This window comes from Xenopus tropicalis, chromosome 3, assembly GCF_000004195.4.
Source record: "Xenopus tropicalis strain Nigerian chromosome 3, UCB_Xtro_10.0, whole genome shotgun sequence".
NCBI classification, from domain to species: domain Eukaryota; kingdom Metazoa; phylum Chordata; class Amphibia; order Anura; family Pipidae; genus Xenopus; species Xenopus tropicalis.
The window spans coordinates 89,389,368-89,407,479 of NC_030679.2; the positions used below are offsets into that span (position 1 = coordinate 89,389,368).

At 38.6% G+C, this 18,112-nt stretch overlaps 1 protein-coding gene across 1 annotated transcript; it reads right to left on the reverse strand.

Annotated features, from left to right (window-relative positions):
- Positions 1–1,552: 1,552 nt before the first annotated feature.
- lmf2 (lipase maturation factor 2) lies at positions 1,553–15,316 on the reverse strand. The gene is given in 14 exon segments (NM_001078702.1): positions 1,553–2,568; positions 3,578–3,686; positions 4,058–4,169; positions 5,712–5,880; positions 6,899–7,081; positions 7,557–7,653; positions 7,746–7,851; positions 8,699–8,839; positions 9,348–9,486; positions 10,176–10,354; positions 10,640–10,836; positions 12,495–12,523; positions 14,260–14,513; positions 15,162–15,316. Coding segments are annotated over 14 exon segments (2,124 nt in total). The 5' UTR covers positions 15,256–15,316; the 3' UTR covers positions 1,553–2,253.
- Between the last annotated feature and the right edge of the window lie 2,796 nt (positions 15,317–18,112).

An 18,112-nucleotide genomic window follows, 5' to 3' on the forward strand; every position in this document is an offset into this window, starting at 1 on the left:
GTTCCCTAATTTCCCTGTAGTTAACAAATCTAAACCCAGCCTCAGGTCTCATGAACTACACTACCCAACATTCTATAGGGCTGCTAGCATAGTGCCTGACCAATAGAGGTGCGTCATTTTAAGGACCTGCCCTGTTCTTTCTGGAGGACGTAGACATACTTAGCTGAGGTTGCAGACCTGTACTGACTACCCAGGTATTTGATCGCTTTCATCCCCTCCTCCTGAAGAATTTTAAAGCTGGCCGCTCCAGTGCTGTGTATACTGACACGCAAAGCCAAACACTGGAATACGTCTAAAAGTTTTCTGCCACTCCTGGGTTGTTCGTTAGTTCGTTGCAGACTCTGTAGGCTTTCACATCAATCATGTAGCCCGCCAAGACTTTAGCAATGTATAACAAACATCAAAAATCTCTTATCAGTAGTCTAGTGAGCCTGCTGAGTCTGCCCCAAATGAACAACAGGAGAAAATCAGCAGTTAGAGTGTGACTCTTCCTTCTGTATCTACAGCACTGAAGCAGCACTGCCTGTTCAGGAAAATGGGTACCCCAGGAGAGCAAAAAAAGAGGAAAAAGGCATAGCTTCCTCTGAGAAAGGGTATAAATTCTGGGGCATTATACATGGAACTGTCACTGCGTCACCCTGCTATGAGTTCTGGGGTATTATTCATGGAATTGCCTCTGTGTCACCCTGCTATGAGTTCTGGGGGTATTATACATGGAATTGCCACTGTGTCACCCTGCTATGAGTTCTGGGGGTATTATACATGGAATTGCTGCTGTTTCATTTAAAAATATCAGTAAAATAGGGTGTGGTTTATTGGGGGTATGTCCCCTGAAGTGGAATTAATACTAATGGAGTACAAAATTATTTGTGTGCAGCACGATTGCACAGCTTAGAGGGAAGATTTAAGGTGGCCATCCATTTTCAGATTTTAGTCTTCTTCCAATTAATTTTCAGATAATGATTGTACATTTAAATGCAACAATCTAAAAGTAACATTCATACTGAAATTGTAAGATAAAACCCTAAAAATATTAGAGGATGTTCTGAACATGAAATAGTTAGCAGACACCAGTTGTACGAAAGTGAATTCCTGGAAATGCATTGTAGGTCCCCCAAGGATATCGTCAGATGCCTTCAGACCGTCAGACAAAATTTTCAAACCTGTCTGATTAGTCATTTAGTCAATGAAACTTAGGGATTCTGTTTAGCAGATCTGCTGCAGAAACTTTAATTACTAGAAAAATGCCTTAATTTCTGGTGTACTATATGAAACCAACTGAAATGAAAAAAAAAAAAAAGTGTTTGAAAGGTGAACAACCCTTTAAACTACCTTCTCTTCCACTGATTTGAAGAACACATCAGATGGCATGATAAATATAATGAAAGTGGTTTTCACGTTCGTTCTGCAATATCAAATGCAACAAATAAAGATATCTAATAAGACAATAAGCAAAATGCATTTCCAACAAAAGCAGTTTCTTGAACTTGTGTTGAACACTAAGCTAATGCCCTTGTTGGTCCTCTGGGAAAAAAGGCTTATGAGTCAGAGATGCAAACAAATATTTATTACAAAATCATCACATTTAGGTGTGCATAAACTGGTATATAAACACAGGCTGATGCGTAAACAAACATTGCAGGGACGTGTAACAGTTATTTTATTTTTCAGAGATGGACGAGTTATCAGCCAGTGAAAAACTGGCATAGCCACAAATGAGCTATAAGGCAACTGTGGGTCAAGTTATGAAAAATACACCTTCGACCCGCTAACAAGGCACATTTGGATAGTCTGATATAAAGAAACTATGAGAAAAGCAAGACACAGGACAATTAGTGATTTAAAAAATGTAATAAAAAAAAAACCCTTGTAGAAGACCTTCTATAATAGGGGACGAGCATTTTCATTTCAATTTTATTAATATTTTCTTATCCATCTTATTAATGCACTGTGCAATGTTTTTTTTTCATTTAGCCCTAGGGCTATAGTACACAAGGGCCCTGGGATGAATTCTTAAATTATTACTTCACTGCAAAAGGGGACCTGCTCTTTCAAAGTGAAGACACAAAATTCAAGGGCAGCATTTGATTCTACTTGTGCTGTGAGGGAGGGATATACATTTAACAGCATGAATTATTAAAACATCTAGCAGATGGAAATTGTAACATATTTAAAACATAATTTAATTTAACCTGCTTCTTATCCCCATTATTTTTGGACAGAGGAAAGGGTTTTAATTCTATTTTCAGAACATTAACTCTTTTCATTTTTCTTATTTCTGCGCACTGTGTCTGCCCCATGTCCTGAAGATTTTGCAGCTGCAGATTCTCCTTGGCCACTGTTTGACTTCTGCTTTTTCTTCTCATTCGGTGGCTTGCTGTGCCTTTGTTTGGCAACGCCTGGCTTTGAGACGCCACCAAACATAGCCTGTAGAAAGTAAATAGTGAATATCCCAAAAATAAAACTGTGCAACAGCAGAGGAGCAGGTAAAGGATGCAGAAAAGCACGGATCAGCCTCAAGGCAGATGGAATTGGAGCATCCAGTGAACGACGAGCTGGGGGCTTGTCCTAAAAGTAGAATGAAGAGATGTGTTCAATTTTGAAAGCAATTCTTCTATCACTTTTTTTAAGAGAGATAGTTTTTATGTTTACCAACAGAATGCACATTCAGCCAACTCATTTATATTCAAAGCACTTTTAGGAATAATGTTAGAGCAGTACAGTCAGGATACCATTTAGTCTTCGATATACCACTTAATACACATAGGCTGGCTCATTTAGATAAAAGTCTGTAAGCAGTTTATTCTAATGCACAGTCTGATACATTGTAGTGTCTAGATCTTACAAATGGCACACAAGTTAAAGGGGCAATATACTACTTTTCCACATACTGTTTGCCTTTTTTTTTACCTAAATGGGACAAACAGGAAAACAAACTGCTGCATGTTTGGTTCTTGCAAAGTAGAAAAATAGGAGGAGACCATTATGGAAGGGATTATCTGTGCTCTGGCTCTACCTGCAAGGACTAAATATGGAGTAGCTTTAATTTGCCCTGTTTAGCTTAAGACATGATTATACGTGATTAAAATAATAGGCAAAAATTGTGTTTATCAAAAGGGGGAATACTACTCCTTTAAAATTTAGAGCTAGGTACTGAGAGTACCAATGAGCATTACCTTCTTCCATAGGTAAGGTTCCTTGGCCTCTACAGGTGGCCATTTCTAACTTTCAGCAGCCTTCATTATTGTTTATTTGTCATAGCAAAGTGACTCAAATACATCATGTGAACTAGCAACACAGTATATGATTGTGTCCTGAATACATATAGTATGTAATTACTGTTCAAAAAGTACAACTTAGCATTATTAACAGCAGAGAGTCGCCCACTCTTAATACATAATGTACCAGACTAATCTGTTGCTTGCACATAGAACACACTGTACTGTTTCTTATGCTGAAATCTGTGTGTCTCTAGCGGGTGGTACGTTCATTTATTATGTATCCATGTACTGTGCATTTGCATTTTCAAGAACAGGTAAATACATAACATAATACATAGAATAAAGTGGGCACCAACCTTGAGCCCATGCTGAGTTAATAGATTGTCCAGAAAAGGGTCACCTAGAAACACAGCAGGAAAAAATTCCTCAACATGACGCCGGCGCCACCAGCTCTTAGGCATTTGCCTGAAACCAGATGCAAGAAAGAACAGAAAAGAGTCAACATTACTTTATATACACAAGCACAAATATAAAAAGGGTTGTAGAATACTGCACAAAAGCATATTTGGGTACAAATTAAAGCTTTGATACAGAAAGGAATGAAATACTGTTACACATAAGATGAGGAAACAAATTTAAATGAAGCAAGGAAATATAACATATCCCTCAGAAATGACAAAAAACAAACACTCCATTAAGCCCTAGGATTGTCTGGAACCATTAAAAGATGAATACAGATGTGGCCTTTGGGCCTCTGGTTGGACAGCCATGATCTAGATACACACACTCACACAATACAAAATGATTAAAATTTTCCAGCTGGATCCCAAACTTACCCTGACTGATCAACCTCTGTGAACCAGTATTTATAAAGCTGGGCTCTAATGTATGTTGGGGGGTATGCATGGAAGGGATAGAGAGACTCATCATTTTGCACCAGGTGTATCACTGCAAAAAAACAAAAAAAAAACAAAAAACTGTAGATACAATCCAAAATGTATAAACAATGTGGGTGGTTGGGGGAGAGAAAGAAAAGAGGGAAGGAGGTCTTAAAAGGGTTATTCTGGCTTTCGTTGAGTGTTGTGTGTGTGACTTATCCCTGTAAGGACGTATCACTTGCAGGGAATATCTGCCTTGAATTCCCTTAGCCAGCAAGCTAAGTGAATTCACTGGCTGTAATGAGAAAGCTGCAATAATCATATAGTCTTAGTCTATTTAATATTCTTAGTAGAAGATACAAAATTCTCAGTGAAAAAAATGTGGCCATCCATATTCTTGCCAAATTGGTGGCTCTGGCTTGTGAAACAATTTAACATAAACTAGCAGATTCAGATCACCTTGCTGAAGGAGACTGACCTACAGTTTGTACAGATACAATCAGGTTCGGACTGGGGGCCCCTGCCGCCCGCCCAACTCCCTTATCCGAGCGCGCCTGCTTTAGTCTTACTTTAGGAGCGATGGGGGAGGGAGATCTTCAGGTGGGGGAGTGCCACAGGGATCGGGTCTGGGCCGGCAGGCACCGGAAAAAACCCAGTCCTGCATAAAATTACATTTGTTTTAATAGAAACAACACGTTGGGATGTAATTTAATAGTTTGCACTACCACATTAAGCAATAATTGCCTGACTCACAAGTGCACCAGCAAGGTCCAGGCGATTGCTGTTCAAGTTACATAGTTACATAGTTATATAGGGTTGAAAAAAGACCAGAGTCCATCAAGTTCAACCCATTCAAGTAAACCCAGCACACACAACCCACACCTACCAATCTATACACTCACATACATAAACTACATATACAACCACTAATACTAACTGTAGATATTAGTATCACAATAGCTTCTGATTGTTCAAGAACTCATGCAGGCCCCTCTTAAAGGCATTAACAGAATCTGCCATTACCACATCTCTAGGAAGGGCATTCCACAACCTCACTGCCCTCACCGTGAAAACCCCTACGCTGCTTCAAATGGAAGCTCCGTTCCTCTAATGTAAAGGGGTGGCCTCTGGTGCGTTGATGGTTTTTATGGGAAAAAAGAACACCCCCCATGTGCCTATAATCCCCTCTAATGTACTTGTACAGAGTAATCATGTCCCCTCGCAAGTTACAGGAGGGGAAATTTCCCAGCATTTTGCCAGCTGTCAAGCTGGAAATTGCATGGATGGCAAATGTTGTGAACCACCCGGTTTGCCACTGCTATTTGTGTTTAACTGGTTGGCTTCCCTAGCCAAAGCAAGTTAACAAAAGATAACACCCAAATGATCAGTTATTCAATATAAATATGTAGTAATACGACTTTATATCACCAAAAAATAAAAACCCATAAAGGATGCAATAATTTAAATCTATCTTCTCTTGATGTCTGCCATCTTAACCCTGTACAGTTTATAATTCTGCACACTACAGATAATTTGCTGCACAGAATCTTAAAATTTCCCTCAGGGTACCACAAACTGTATTTGCTTAACATATTAATTTAGATCTGCTTACCATCCTTATTGCCTTGCAAGAGCCTGTAAACAAAGCTGGCAAACCATGGACTATGGGAATTGTGTGCAAGGGCAGCAAACCACATTTGCCAGTCAAGACGTGGCTGGTGAGGAATGATCACTGAGGGGGTTGTGCTGATATTTCCAGGCTTATACATAAACTCAATCTCCTATGGTTATAGAATAGAAGAGAGATGGAAGATGGACATGTTAGCGGACAATAAGAAATTTTCCCAATGTGTCTTGGAAATGATAATAAAAAAATTATATATATTAAAGTTTTCAAGCAAGTTACAGGCATGCTCAGGAAATCACTGTGTAAAATCACTTTAAATGTGTGTGTGGGAACACAATCCCTTTTATACACTGTGGGTAAAAATACTGTGAAAAATGATTTTCCCCAGTGAGCACCCTTTCTAGTCTTTCTATTTTTGGAGCTTTTTAAAAAAAATTTGATGTGCTATTTGTGGTTCTTGTGGAATATAAATGTACCCTGAGAGAAAAAAAAAAAAAAAAAATCACTTCATTTACTTAGTTTGGAGGTTTCTCAGTAATATTGGTTAACAAATAATTGCCACTTCACACCTGGGCTCCATTCATATACTGCACAGGAAGACTAAGATCCAATGAAAGGCATGTAAAGGAATGTAAAAAAGGCTGTGCCAGTGTCATTGTGCCTGGCTGGACTGTGCCAAGGTCATTGTGCCTGGTTTGATTGTGCAAAGAGTTTTTATTGCAGTGATAAGCAGCTATGCTTATCTCTGCCATCAAAATAACAGGCAAAACTGTACTTGCATGCTCCAAATATCCACATTTTCACTATAGAGTATTCATGCATTTATGTTACAGCATAAAACTCATCGTAAAACTCATTGTAAAATCCACCTCCCCCCCCATATATAACAAAATAAAAGGCACTAATTTGCCCAGGAGCAGTAACTAATAGCAACCAATAAGATGTTAAGTGGTAACCAGTAAATGCTGCCTACTGATTGGTTGCTAAAGGTTACTGTTCCTGGCCAAACTTAGTGCCTTTTATTAGATAACCCCTTAAAGCTGCCAACACAATGAAACCTGAAAGGGAGAAAGTTTCTCAGGTAATGGGTCTTAACCTACAGACAAATACATGTAAAAAAAAAAAAAAAAAGGAATAGTTTATTTTTAAGGGGAAAAAAAAGTGCTATTTACCGTCCAGGTTTCTCTGTCATAACTTCCTTCAACAATCACCTCTGGACGCCCTCCAACTCCAGTCATTCTTCGGAAAAGACCATAAGAATTCACCAACTGGTAGCGATCCACTGCATTAAACATCCGGTGTACCTCTGGCCATAGATGACCATTCGACTCAAAATCTATGTATGTGTAGGGTACCTAACAGCAACATAAATGAACAAAGGGGACAAAAAGACATAATAGACCTATGGCACAAAACAGGGAAAAACTAATTTAAAGAACAAACATGGCAGTGAGACCTGAAGTTAGACGGTCCTGGAAATGCAGGAGGGCTGGGGACCCTGCCTGATGTGGGGGTGGGCATTGCATAGATCAGGAATGTTCAGCCAGAAATATCTATTTTACCAAAATAACTATTATTACACAATATTTAGTATTTAACCCTAGAGCCATTTCTAATAGTTAGGGCCTCAGAGCAAATACCCTCTTTGCTATGCCCTAAAACAACTCTTAAAAGGCACATGGAGAAACTGAATATCAACTGAATGGGGCCTTTTAAGAATCAAAGCATTTTGAACCATTAAAACAGCTGTCGCTAGGAGCACTAATAATGCCTGGAAACTATGAGGTAAGCCAAAATTAGCAGGAATTAAAATAATCTTTTCATTCTTACCAGGCTGATTGTAAACATGGCAACTGCAGCACAGGAGAAAATCACCCACTGCAAGGTAGACCATAGCTTCCAGAAGATACCTCTCACTGAGGCACTTCTAAAAGAAAAAGGAGTTTTTAAATTAACCATCAAATTGCATAGAATAAATTGCTTGATATAAGTTTTTGTAGGTTTCTTAAGACACCTCACCTATACATGCCTTTAAGAATTTCCCATCCCAGTGATGCTGCAGCTATCCAAATAGTGGGAAATGTGATTGTACGAAGCCACTGCTGGAAGTCATGGTATGTAAATGCTAAAAGAAATAGAGAAGAATGTGTCGGGTTACTAGTGGTTATCTTTGGCTTGAGCATGACCATGGCAATATTAGCCAGTGTTTTATCCAACAGTAGGAAATATGTTCTTAGGCATTTGTGTGCACGTGGTAAGAAAATTAGTTTCTATGGATAATTAAACATCTCTACCTAATGCCATTTCTTAACAGGGTATCAAGTAGATTACAACACCTAACATCCTTCAATTCAAATCATGGTGGTAGCACTACATGTTAAGAAACAAATTAAGATGCACAAGAGCTCATTTATCGCTGCAGATGCAGTGGGCAACTTGCACTTCTTCTTGCAGTGTGTTGCACGTAAAACCACCTTTATTAAAAGATACTTGTGTCAAGGCACCCTCTTCACACTTCTGTATAGTTGCACTTGGCACCGCTAAGTCCTTTCTGCCTTTTATTCCAAATTGTGCACTGTTCTTTTCCCAATTCTATTATATTCAGACCAACTGTGGGCAACTTGCAAGAAGTGTATGCACAGTTGCATCCATTTTGGAGAGCGCAATTGCATCACGTGCAGGGCCCACAATGATGCTTGCATTCTGGGAGAAGCTGCTAAATTGTGGAAAAAAACATGGTGATTGCGCTTGAAATTGCACTTTGCTCACTGCATCTGAACAGTGAGCCACTGCTTAGGCTTCCTCTGACAGAAGTTAATAGTAATCAGTGGTAAATTAAATTTTTGCCTGGAATGGGCATTTGAGATTTATTTTTTTTTCGACATTGAAGCAAAACAAACAAATCAATTCTCCAACATACAGATATAAATAATGGGAAGCTACCACAGAGTGTTAAATTACTGTTCACCTACCTGTTCTGGATTCCACAGAATGCTTTTCCCAGTTGATCTGAAGATCAAAATATTTGACTGTCCAGAAAACAAGCAACCCAAATATAGGTACATCCAAAAGCGAGATAAGAGAGTAAAGGGAGAAAGCCGAGGTTACTCTGCCTAAAGACACAGATATAAAATCATTACAGACCATATAAAAGGAGAAAAGTCTTTAGAAGAAAAACGAGCTACAACAAAACAAAGACAAAAGCAAATCTAAAGATGAATATAATGCTTTGTTGCAAATTTATTAATGTGCAGCACAGGCACAAGAAGAGGTCATACATAAAGTGAATATTACTTATACAAAGGACCTAAAACCATGCATTAGGATTTAACCTCCAAAATTATTAACAGTTATTATTCATATAGTTTAACCCAAAGTGACTTCTGAAATTTAAAATCATGGTTGTTGGCCATGCTGTCTGCTCTCTCTAGTGGGAGCCAAGCTTGTGATTTCATAAGACTTGTTTTGATTGGCTCCCACTGTACAGAGCAATCAAAGCCATTATTACTTATCAATCAAACAAATACAAGGAGATGGTCAGTAAAGAGAGACTTTGGAAAAATGTAAGAGGCCCTGCAGAAATACATTTAACACTAAGAAGATATTAAATAAATATATTACCTCCTTTATGCTGTGGTTTTTTATGTCGTTGAAAGAATGTAATGTGCTGATCATCAAGGAGAGAACAGCAGAGGACCACAGTCAGTAGGTTAAAGAAATTGTAATTTCCTGTCATTATAATAAGGATCTGAAGAACAACCTAGGGTAAAAATAAACAGGTCTTTTAGGTTAATAAGCAAAATGAACTGCACCAAAATAAATAAATTAATAATCATAAACATTAGCTAGGGAAGATCCAAAGTGCATTAATACATCAAGCAGGAGGTTAAAGGAGAAGGAAAGGCAAAGTCACTTGGGGGTGCCAAAATGTTAGGCACCCCCAAGTGACTTGAATCGCATACCTGTTCAGAGAGAACAGCACCAGCCCAGGGTAGCTGTAGCGCTTCCTCCTTCCGTCTTCACGAGCGCGTGCATGCGCAGTAGAGTTAAAAGCCGAACTTTAACAGAGAAGTCGGCTTTTCACTCTACTGCGCATGCGCCTATTGTGTAGTCGCAGCGAAACATAGCTGGAAGGAGGAAGCTCATCGCTCCAGGTACCCCGGGCTGGTGCTGTTTTCTCCTAACAGGGGCACCAGCCCGGGGTATAAGGTAAGCGATTAAATTCACTTGGGGGTGCCTAACATTTTGGCACCCCCAAGTGACTTTGCCTTTCCTTCTCCTTTAAATGAAGACAATGCAAAAATACAACCAAGAACACAGTAAGATATATGAATGCAGCCAAAGCTAGATACTACAATACACATTGGATACAATTCTTGTATAAATTCAGGGCCTACCCTTTTTTTAAATTATGGCTGCTTCAAGAAAAATTAGAAACTTGTGCATTACCTGAGAGTAAAATGAGAAGAGGCGAAGTCTGCGAAAAGGCAAGAAAAACAGCAATGGAACACCAATTTCTATGAAATATGTAGCTACTACTGAAAACTTCTGGAACCAAACAGGAAGCTGATGAGCAAACCACGCAGCTGGATTTGGAATGCATTGAGTTTCATAATGGTATGTGAGAGCTAGTAGAAAAAAAAGCCAAAAAGGTACAGGAAGGTACGTGAGATGTACATAACTGGGAAAAGCAATTGCATTAAGACTAAAAAAGCCAAAGTGGGCAGGAGGATGAAACACGCATGACAAGCAATCATTTGATACTATGGGTTTAATGCCCTTTGTGCCTCAGGCTGAGAGCAAAATACCGGACACGCCATTGTCCTCATTTAAGGGGAACAGTAGAATACAGTCAGTATTTGAAACTCATGACTTACAGATGCACTAAAATATATGCATAAACTTGTTCTTACCTGTGAGTCCCCACCACGTAGGACAACGGCTAGTTAGTTTCACAATTCCTGAAGCAAACATGAGCCTGAAAAGGAGCCAGCGGGTGAGCCAGAAAGTGACACCATCATGAGAGCTCCATACTGATGTCTTCCAGCGCAGCGCATGCAGAGGTGCCACCAGTACTGCCAGGAAACCAGTCTCTAGGAGCAGGCTGTCCCTGTGCCAAATGCATACCCAATTAACATCAGTGTTAAATACTCAGGTCAATCCCTAAATCTGCATTCCCAGACAGATCAGTTATTTCACAGATTTGCTGAAAAGTAAAATATTTTAGGAATGGCCCGATTTTGATTTAGCAATGGATTCCATTATTCATGGCCCAGTTATTTGAGATTCCTATTCACAACCATTTGACAGTTGCTATACAAGGCATGCCAACTCCACATCCCTCCAGCTACTGCTAGACAATTCCCATTATCTACAAAATTTCTATAAGAAAACAGTGTAAGGTAAGAAAAAAAAGATTTACTTAATGAAAGTAAATCTTTCACTAATACAGATTTAAAGGAACAGTAACACAAAAAAATGAAAGTGTATAAAAGTAACTAAAATATAATGTGCTGCTGCCCTGCACTGGTAAAAGTTGTGTGTTTACTTCAGAAAGTCTACTATAATTTATATAAATAAGCTGCTATGTAGCCATGGAGGCAGCCATTCAAAGAAGAAAAGTCACAGGCACATAGCAGATAACAGATAAAACACTATTCTATTCTACAGAGCTTATCTGTTATCTGCTATGTAACCTGTGCCTTTTCTCCTATTTTCCAGCTTGAATGGCTGCCCCCGTGGCTACACAGCAGCTTATTATATAAATTATAGTAGTGTTACTGTAGCAAACACACCAGTTTTACCAGTGCAGGGCAACAGTGCATTATATTTTTATTACTTTAAAGCTCTTATTTTTTGGTGTTACTGTTCCTTTAATAGACCTGTCTGTGTCTAAGCTGGTCTTTTGACAACCCCCATCCCTTCAGCTACTAATGAAAATAGATATAGAGAACGATTGAGAAAGAAACACAAGAAATAGTATGGGCATGCATACCATAAGAATTCAAAATCACAATTCAAGTGCAACTAAATGACAGACATGTTGTTGTATTAACTCTTATATTTATTTTTGAATGTGTTATTCCCATTATTGGAAATTTCCCCAGTCAAAATGTTACCACAAGAAAAGTTCCCGCATAACAAAAATATAAAGTTATAATTCACATTTGTATACACAGCAAACCTGTATATTACAGAATGGCATATTGTTAGCAATTTTATTTATTTATTTTTTAACAGGTCTTTAAAAAAAAAAAAAAAAAAAAAAAAAAATAATAGTTATTTGTCTTCTTTCCAGGGGTGAGGCTTGTATTGTTATTTCTACTTACTTCCAGCCTCACATTCCAACAACTGACTGGTTACTATAGCATATATTGAACCCTAAAAAACACAAAGATTCTCAAATTCCAAGCCAAAGGGCTTCTAAACAAAAAGCTAAATAATAGTATAAATATACCAATTGCAAATTGGTTATATTGTGGTCTACATCATACAAAAAGCTAATTTAATAGGTGAACTAGCCCTTTAAGGACATTCTACAAAGAAAAAGAAACAGTATATTCACAACTCCAGTTATCAGTCACACCTGCACTTTTTTCTACTGTTACTTACACTAAAGCTGTTTGTCAGCTTACTATAGGCTGAAGAGTTTACATGATACACTTATTAAACCACTGACGTAATGATGATTAAACAGAGCAGTTATCTAGTACAAATGAACTGATATTTCAGTGCTATATGATTTATATATAAAATTAAAGGACTTACCACTGGAAGTAAAGAAAGACTTGTCCAACCTGCAAATAAAAAAATACAATTACTGGGTATCCATTACATCTGAAGCCTTAGAGCTGTATGCCCCGTGTTGAGTTTTTTTTTTTTTTTGTATCTTACTACATTAGAATAGGCTAAAACAAAAAAAGGGGTACACTCACTTCATATCTTAACCAAATTGAAACCATAATTTGCTTATTCACATGTGAGAAAATATTCTGTGGAATTTTTTTTAACCTTTTATTATTTACAGCTTTAAAGACACATGATATTAAGTTGGGTCAAGGGCTGAAACCCGAGCAACCAAACAGTAAGTAGTTCAGGCATGCCTACCATTTAGAGAAACAATGGAAAAAAAATCTGATAATCTGAGATAACTTTATTGTTATGCAGATTTCATCAGCGTTTGTAAATGTGCCTACTATGTGGGCAGAATGTTTTTGTTTAGTCTTTCTTAGAATGGGTATGGTCACTTTGATTTAGCACCATGGCACTGATCAGTACCTGGTCCATCTGCTCTGCAAAATCTTTGTTGGTGGCAATTTTGCTAGGTCCACCAAGTAATTATAATCACTAACCTTAGATCAAAGCCAATGCTCCTATCACCCCAAGATACATTCCTTCAAGTACTGAGTCTCCATCTTCTGTAAGCTCTTAGGTCAACTGCAGTAGTCTGGGGCCACGTGCATGCACAGTTGTTCTGCTTATGGTCCCTACAGCTGCAAATAACCACTAGGAATTTAAAGATGGTGTGATGCTGGCAGGACTATACCCAGGACCATTTCATTTTTCATTGAAGAGGAGTAGCGGTCTGGGGTCTAAGGTTTGCTATCGTAATCACTGAGGTGTTTAATCCCCAAGTGATTTATAATATTCCTTGAAGTTTAAGGCCTAAATCTTACTGATGCCCAGAGTGCCCCAGACACAGGGATTTGAGTTCTCGTGGCAAAACCTCTGCAGCGTTTTGTTTTTTGAAGTCGCCTGAAGTTTCCTTCGCAGGGTGACTTCGGAAAACAAAGCACCTCATATGCCCTCCAACTAGCAAATCACTTTATTGCTGGTGGGAAGGCATTTCGAGGAGAGTTGTCTCCTGCGGTATCCAAGATTAAACCGCAGGCGACAACTCTCCCCGTGTGCCAATGCCCTAAGGGTTCAGTTTTATTGCTATTGTTACTTCAGGTCTTTTATTCACATCACTGACTTTCTGCTAGGGTAAAATGGAGCCGAACAATCAGATAGTTGCTGGAATCCCACACTAGAGTTCTGCAGAAGAAAAAGCTAAATAATTCAAAAACCTCAAAAAGTAAAAATAAAGATTAATTGCAAACTATTTCAAAATATTACTGTCTACTGTACATCATGCTGAAAGTTCATTTAAAGGTGAACTATACCTTTAAAGGAAAAGACAGTAATTTTGAAAATCTAGGCAAAAAGTGTGTTCAGCACAAGCCCCATTCATTGAACTCATGTAGAACAAGGGGTATACTGCCGCTTTAATGGCTTGCAATAAAAAAGCACAATTGTAAAATATAACATTGGATTCTAAATAAGCAGAGCCATATTTACCATAGAGGCACTCTGGGGCCTGTGTCACAGGAAAAAATTAATCTGTTTCAAAAGTGACTAAAAATAAGTGTGAGCTCTGTGGAGTCATTAACAAGGATCTAATGTTCCAGTTGTTTAAAAACACTGTAATTATATTATTCTATAGTATTCTGTAACTAACTACCCTTAAATAGCATAAAGAATGTGCGTGTACCTGATACAAGGAGAGGTAGAATATCCAGAGCAGCAGAAAGACCAGACTGTCCCGTAAGAAACTAAAAAGCAGTGCTCCCAGAGACAGAAGGGCCCCAAGCAAGCAGATCAGTTCCATGGTCATCTCTGTATCCAGTCCTAGGCGAGGGCCAAACCAGAGCAATGAGGGAGAATCTTTCAACTGCTCCCAAAACCCTTTACCAGTAAACCGCATCATCTTCCATGCAGGAAGGATGCCTTCACGTCCATACAGACCTATGAATCAAGAATATTAATAGGAGCAATATATTAGGAAACACCCAGAGACAGGTAAAAATATTTTGCCTAATGAAATAAAATTCCAATAATCTTCCAATATACATTAGGTCTATTATATTTATTCCTAGTTATTTGTAAATATAGTTGCAATTTAAAGTAATATCTTTCTATTCCTTACTTCTTTCTGCACTGCTGTTCTGTCATTTGTCACAAAGGAAGGGGGGGGGGTGAATTGCTAATGTGTACAGGTATTTCAGATTAAAAGCCATACAAAAAAATAAAGGGAACAATTGTACAAGGATATTACATTTTATTTGCATAATATAACACAGATCCCCTGTGCTACACTGACCAGATAACACAGATACAAGCACAAGAGTATTAAAAAGAAAGGGAAGTGTAGGGCCACACACATTAGGCTAAAAATAAAACACATATACATTGCACAAAGGCTAGGCACCCTTTCCTATTCCAGCCTTCCAAGCCTTGCATGGCACTGCAGTTCTGCAGCACCTAAAGTACAAGGGGATTGCCTGTCCTGGAACAGCACCTTCTGCAGAACTTGGAGGGAATAATGAAATGAGCATGTACTGATAACATATATGCAGCTCATTGAGATAAGGAGGATAGACTGTGCGTGCATACCTGGAATCTGTGCATAGAGAGATACGAACGCAACCAGGTAGATTCCACTCAGCCCCCATAAAAAGGAGGACCGTGCCAAACGTTGCTCCCCCATTATTTCCTTTCCACCGGTATGTTGCAGCTGTCTGGATGAGTCACAACGTGGACAATCTGAGCATGCTCACAAGCATCTTCCTCCTGCTTCTGTCACTGCACATGCGTGGGTTCATTTTCTCAAGTGAAATCCACGAATCAGCTTCCTAACCCAATAATTGGTTAATCCCTTATATTAAAGGACAAGTAAACCACCCACAAATATGTAACCTGGGAACAGCCTCTTTTTTTAACACCCACCACTCCGGTTGTTGAAAGGTTAATAGTAAGGTTGAAACATCCACTTAATCACTTAGCACTCCTCCTCCTTCTCTTACCCACTCAGCCCCCTCCCTCAGGAATTTACTTTGGTGGTTGGCTGCAAATAGTGCACTTGCAAAAAGGCAGTGAATCTTCTCAACTCAGGTTACTAAACACGCCTGCTCCAGTCTAGTCACCAATGAAGAGGTGGCATTGCTGGTTCCCGCTCGGAAAAACAAATTTTTTCTCCTGTGCTCAGATTAAAGGAACAGTAACACAAAGAAATGTGTTTTAGTCATAAAAGTATAATTTCCTGCTGCCCTGCATAGATAAAACTGGTGTGTTTGCTTCAGAAACACTACTATAGTTTATATAAATAAGCTGCTAAGCAGCCCAATGGGGCAGCCATTCAAGATGGAAAAAGAAGAGAAAAGGCACAGGTTACATAGCAGATAATAGATAAGCTCTATAGCATTCAATGGCATTTTACAGGGCTTATTTGTTATCTCCTATGTAACCTGTGTCATTTAGCCCTAATTCAGTTTGAATAGTTACAGGGCAACCCTTTTGAAATTAAAAATAACAAAGGTGATATAAAGGTGGTACCTTTATTGGCTAACTAAGACAATCATAGCAAGCTTTCAGAGTGTTTTAGTTCCTTTTTGAAGCTGATTACAATGAAGCCGTGTTCTCTGGTATATATGTAACATTCAGCACATATATCAAATGACCAGCCAAAAGGAATATCCATCTGTGTGTGATGCGTGCTATGATTATTTAAAGTGGCTATACACAGGCAGATTTCAGCCAATTCCAACAAATCAAGTCATATGGTTGCGCCAGAGCCCACCCCATGCTCTTTCTTCCTTCTGATGGGTTGCAGCGTCTCAGGAATTGCCGCTGTTGCACGTGCAAGTCATCATGTAGCAGTCATCAAGTTTAGCACTGAATATCTGAGTGAGACTTTGCGTTTTTGCTAATGGATGTATGGCTGATGCCACACGTGGCATTTTTATGCTGTGTATTTTCTAATTCTCTCAGCGGCTGAAAAACGCCTGATATCATCATCCATAGAAATAACTTGAAAAGACTCGAAGCAAACCACACAATGCGGAAATACGCTAGAAAATGCCTTAGCATGGATTTTTCAAGCGTTGGCTGAAATACACCAGTATTTGCAAAGCAAGCTATTCCTATGTATACACAAAGGCAGCTGCCAGCCCTAGCTGAAATACGCAGCGTTTTTTTACTGTTTTGCACTATTAGCACCATGGAAACGGGATTTGCTACATCACCAGTACTAGGCTGAAAAACACCATAGTCAGGGGCTGTGTGGCTTGTGCGGCGTTTTTAGGCTGAGAAAAAACGCAGTGTAAAAACGACACGTGTGGCATCAGCCTATACTGCATAAATGTTCCAAATGGGGACTATAATTTAACTAATACAAATCGTGTCAAGGTGAACATGCTTTCTATTACAGAAAAAACTTATAGAATGTCCTATTCTTTACAAAATGGCAAAATTATGGAATGTCCCAGTGTTTGCAACATTTCAATTGTACTGTAAGGCTGCAATATTATTGCTACTTTTATTACTTATCTTTTTCTTATCCAGGGCCCTCTCTTTTTTTATCTTCCAGCCTCTCATTCAAAGCATTGCCTTCTTGACTAGGGTAAATTGGATCTCAGCAGAGATGACAATTCAAAACTGGAGTGGTGCTGAACAAAAAGCTAAATAATTTGTAATCCAAAAAAAGGGGTATTTTTGAGTATCTTTTGTATGTTACATATTTTTGTCAATAAATGATGAAATAAATTATCGGTAAAGGCACATCAGCTACCTAAAGCTGCCTTAAGAGATATCCCAGCTTTGATATAAAAGCAGAGCTGTCAGCCAATCTTATGTCATGAGGGAGATAATAATCCAGTCCTGTGTTTTTTTGGCTTCTTCACACTAAAAAGATAACTAAACAATTTCCCTCATGACATGGGGTTGGTTGACAGCTCTGCAAAGGGCCTTTTAGGCTGATGCCACATGGGGTGGATTCTCACCTTGAGGATAAACCAGGCAATCCAACCCTATGTTTAAAAAATCTTACTGTTGTGCCTGGCACCCGGAGCCACTGCAACAACCTGGGTGCAGGCACACAAAGCAGAATTCAGCACAAAACTGCTTGCGTATTCTCAAAGGCATTTTTAGGATTGCAAACCTGCTGAGATTCATTCAAACCAATGAGCACATCATCATTAGTTTAAATGGAAAGGTTTCTATAATTCCACTTACTGGTGAAATGGCCCTTAACCCAGAAATATTAAACAACTTTATTACTGGAAAAAAATCCACAGCACAACCAGGATTACCACCAGTCCAGTCAACATGATGCTTGATATCAATGTTTTTAACAGTGCAGAAAGGTTAAAAAAAATACAGGAAGGTATTTTTTCTAAAAATGTGGCAAACCTATGATCAGCAAATGCAGGTAAAAATGCAGGGGTTGTTTACCTTCAGATTAACTTTTAGTATAATGTAGTGAGTGCTATTTTCAAACAATTTGCAATTGGTCTTAATTTTTTTTATAATGTTATAGTTTTACAATTATTTAGCTTTTTGTTCATCAG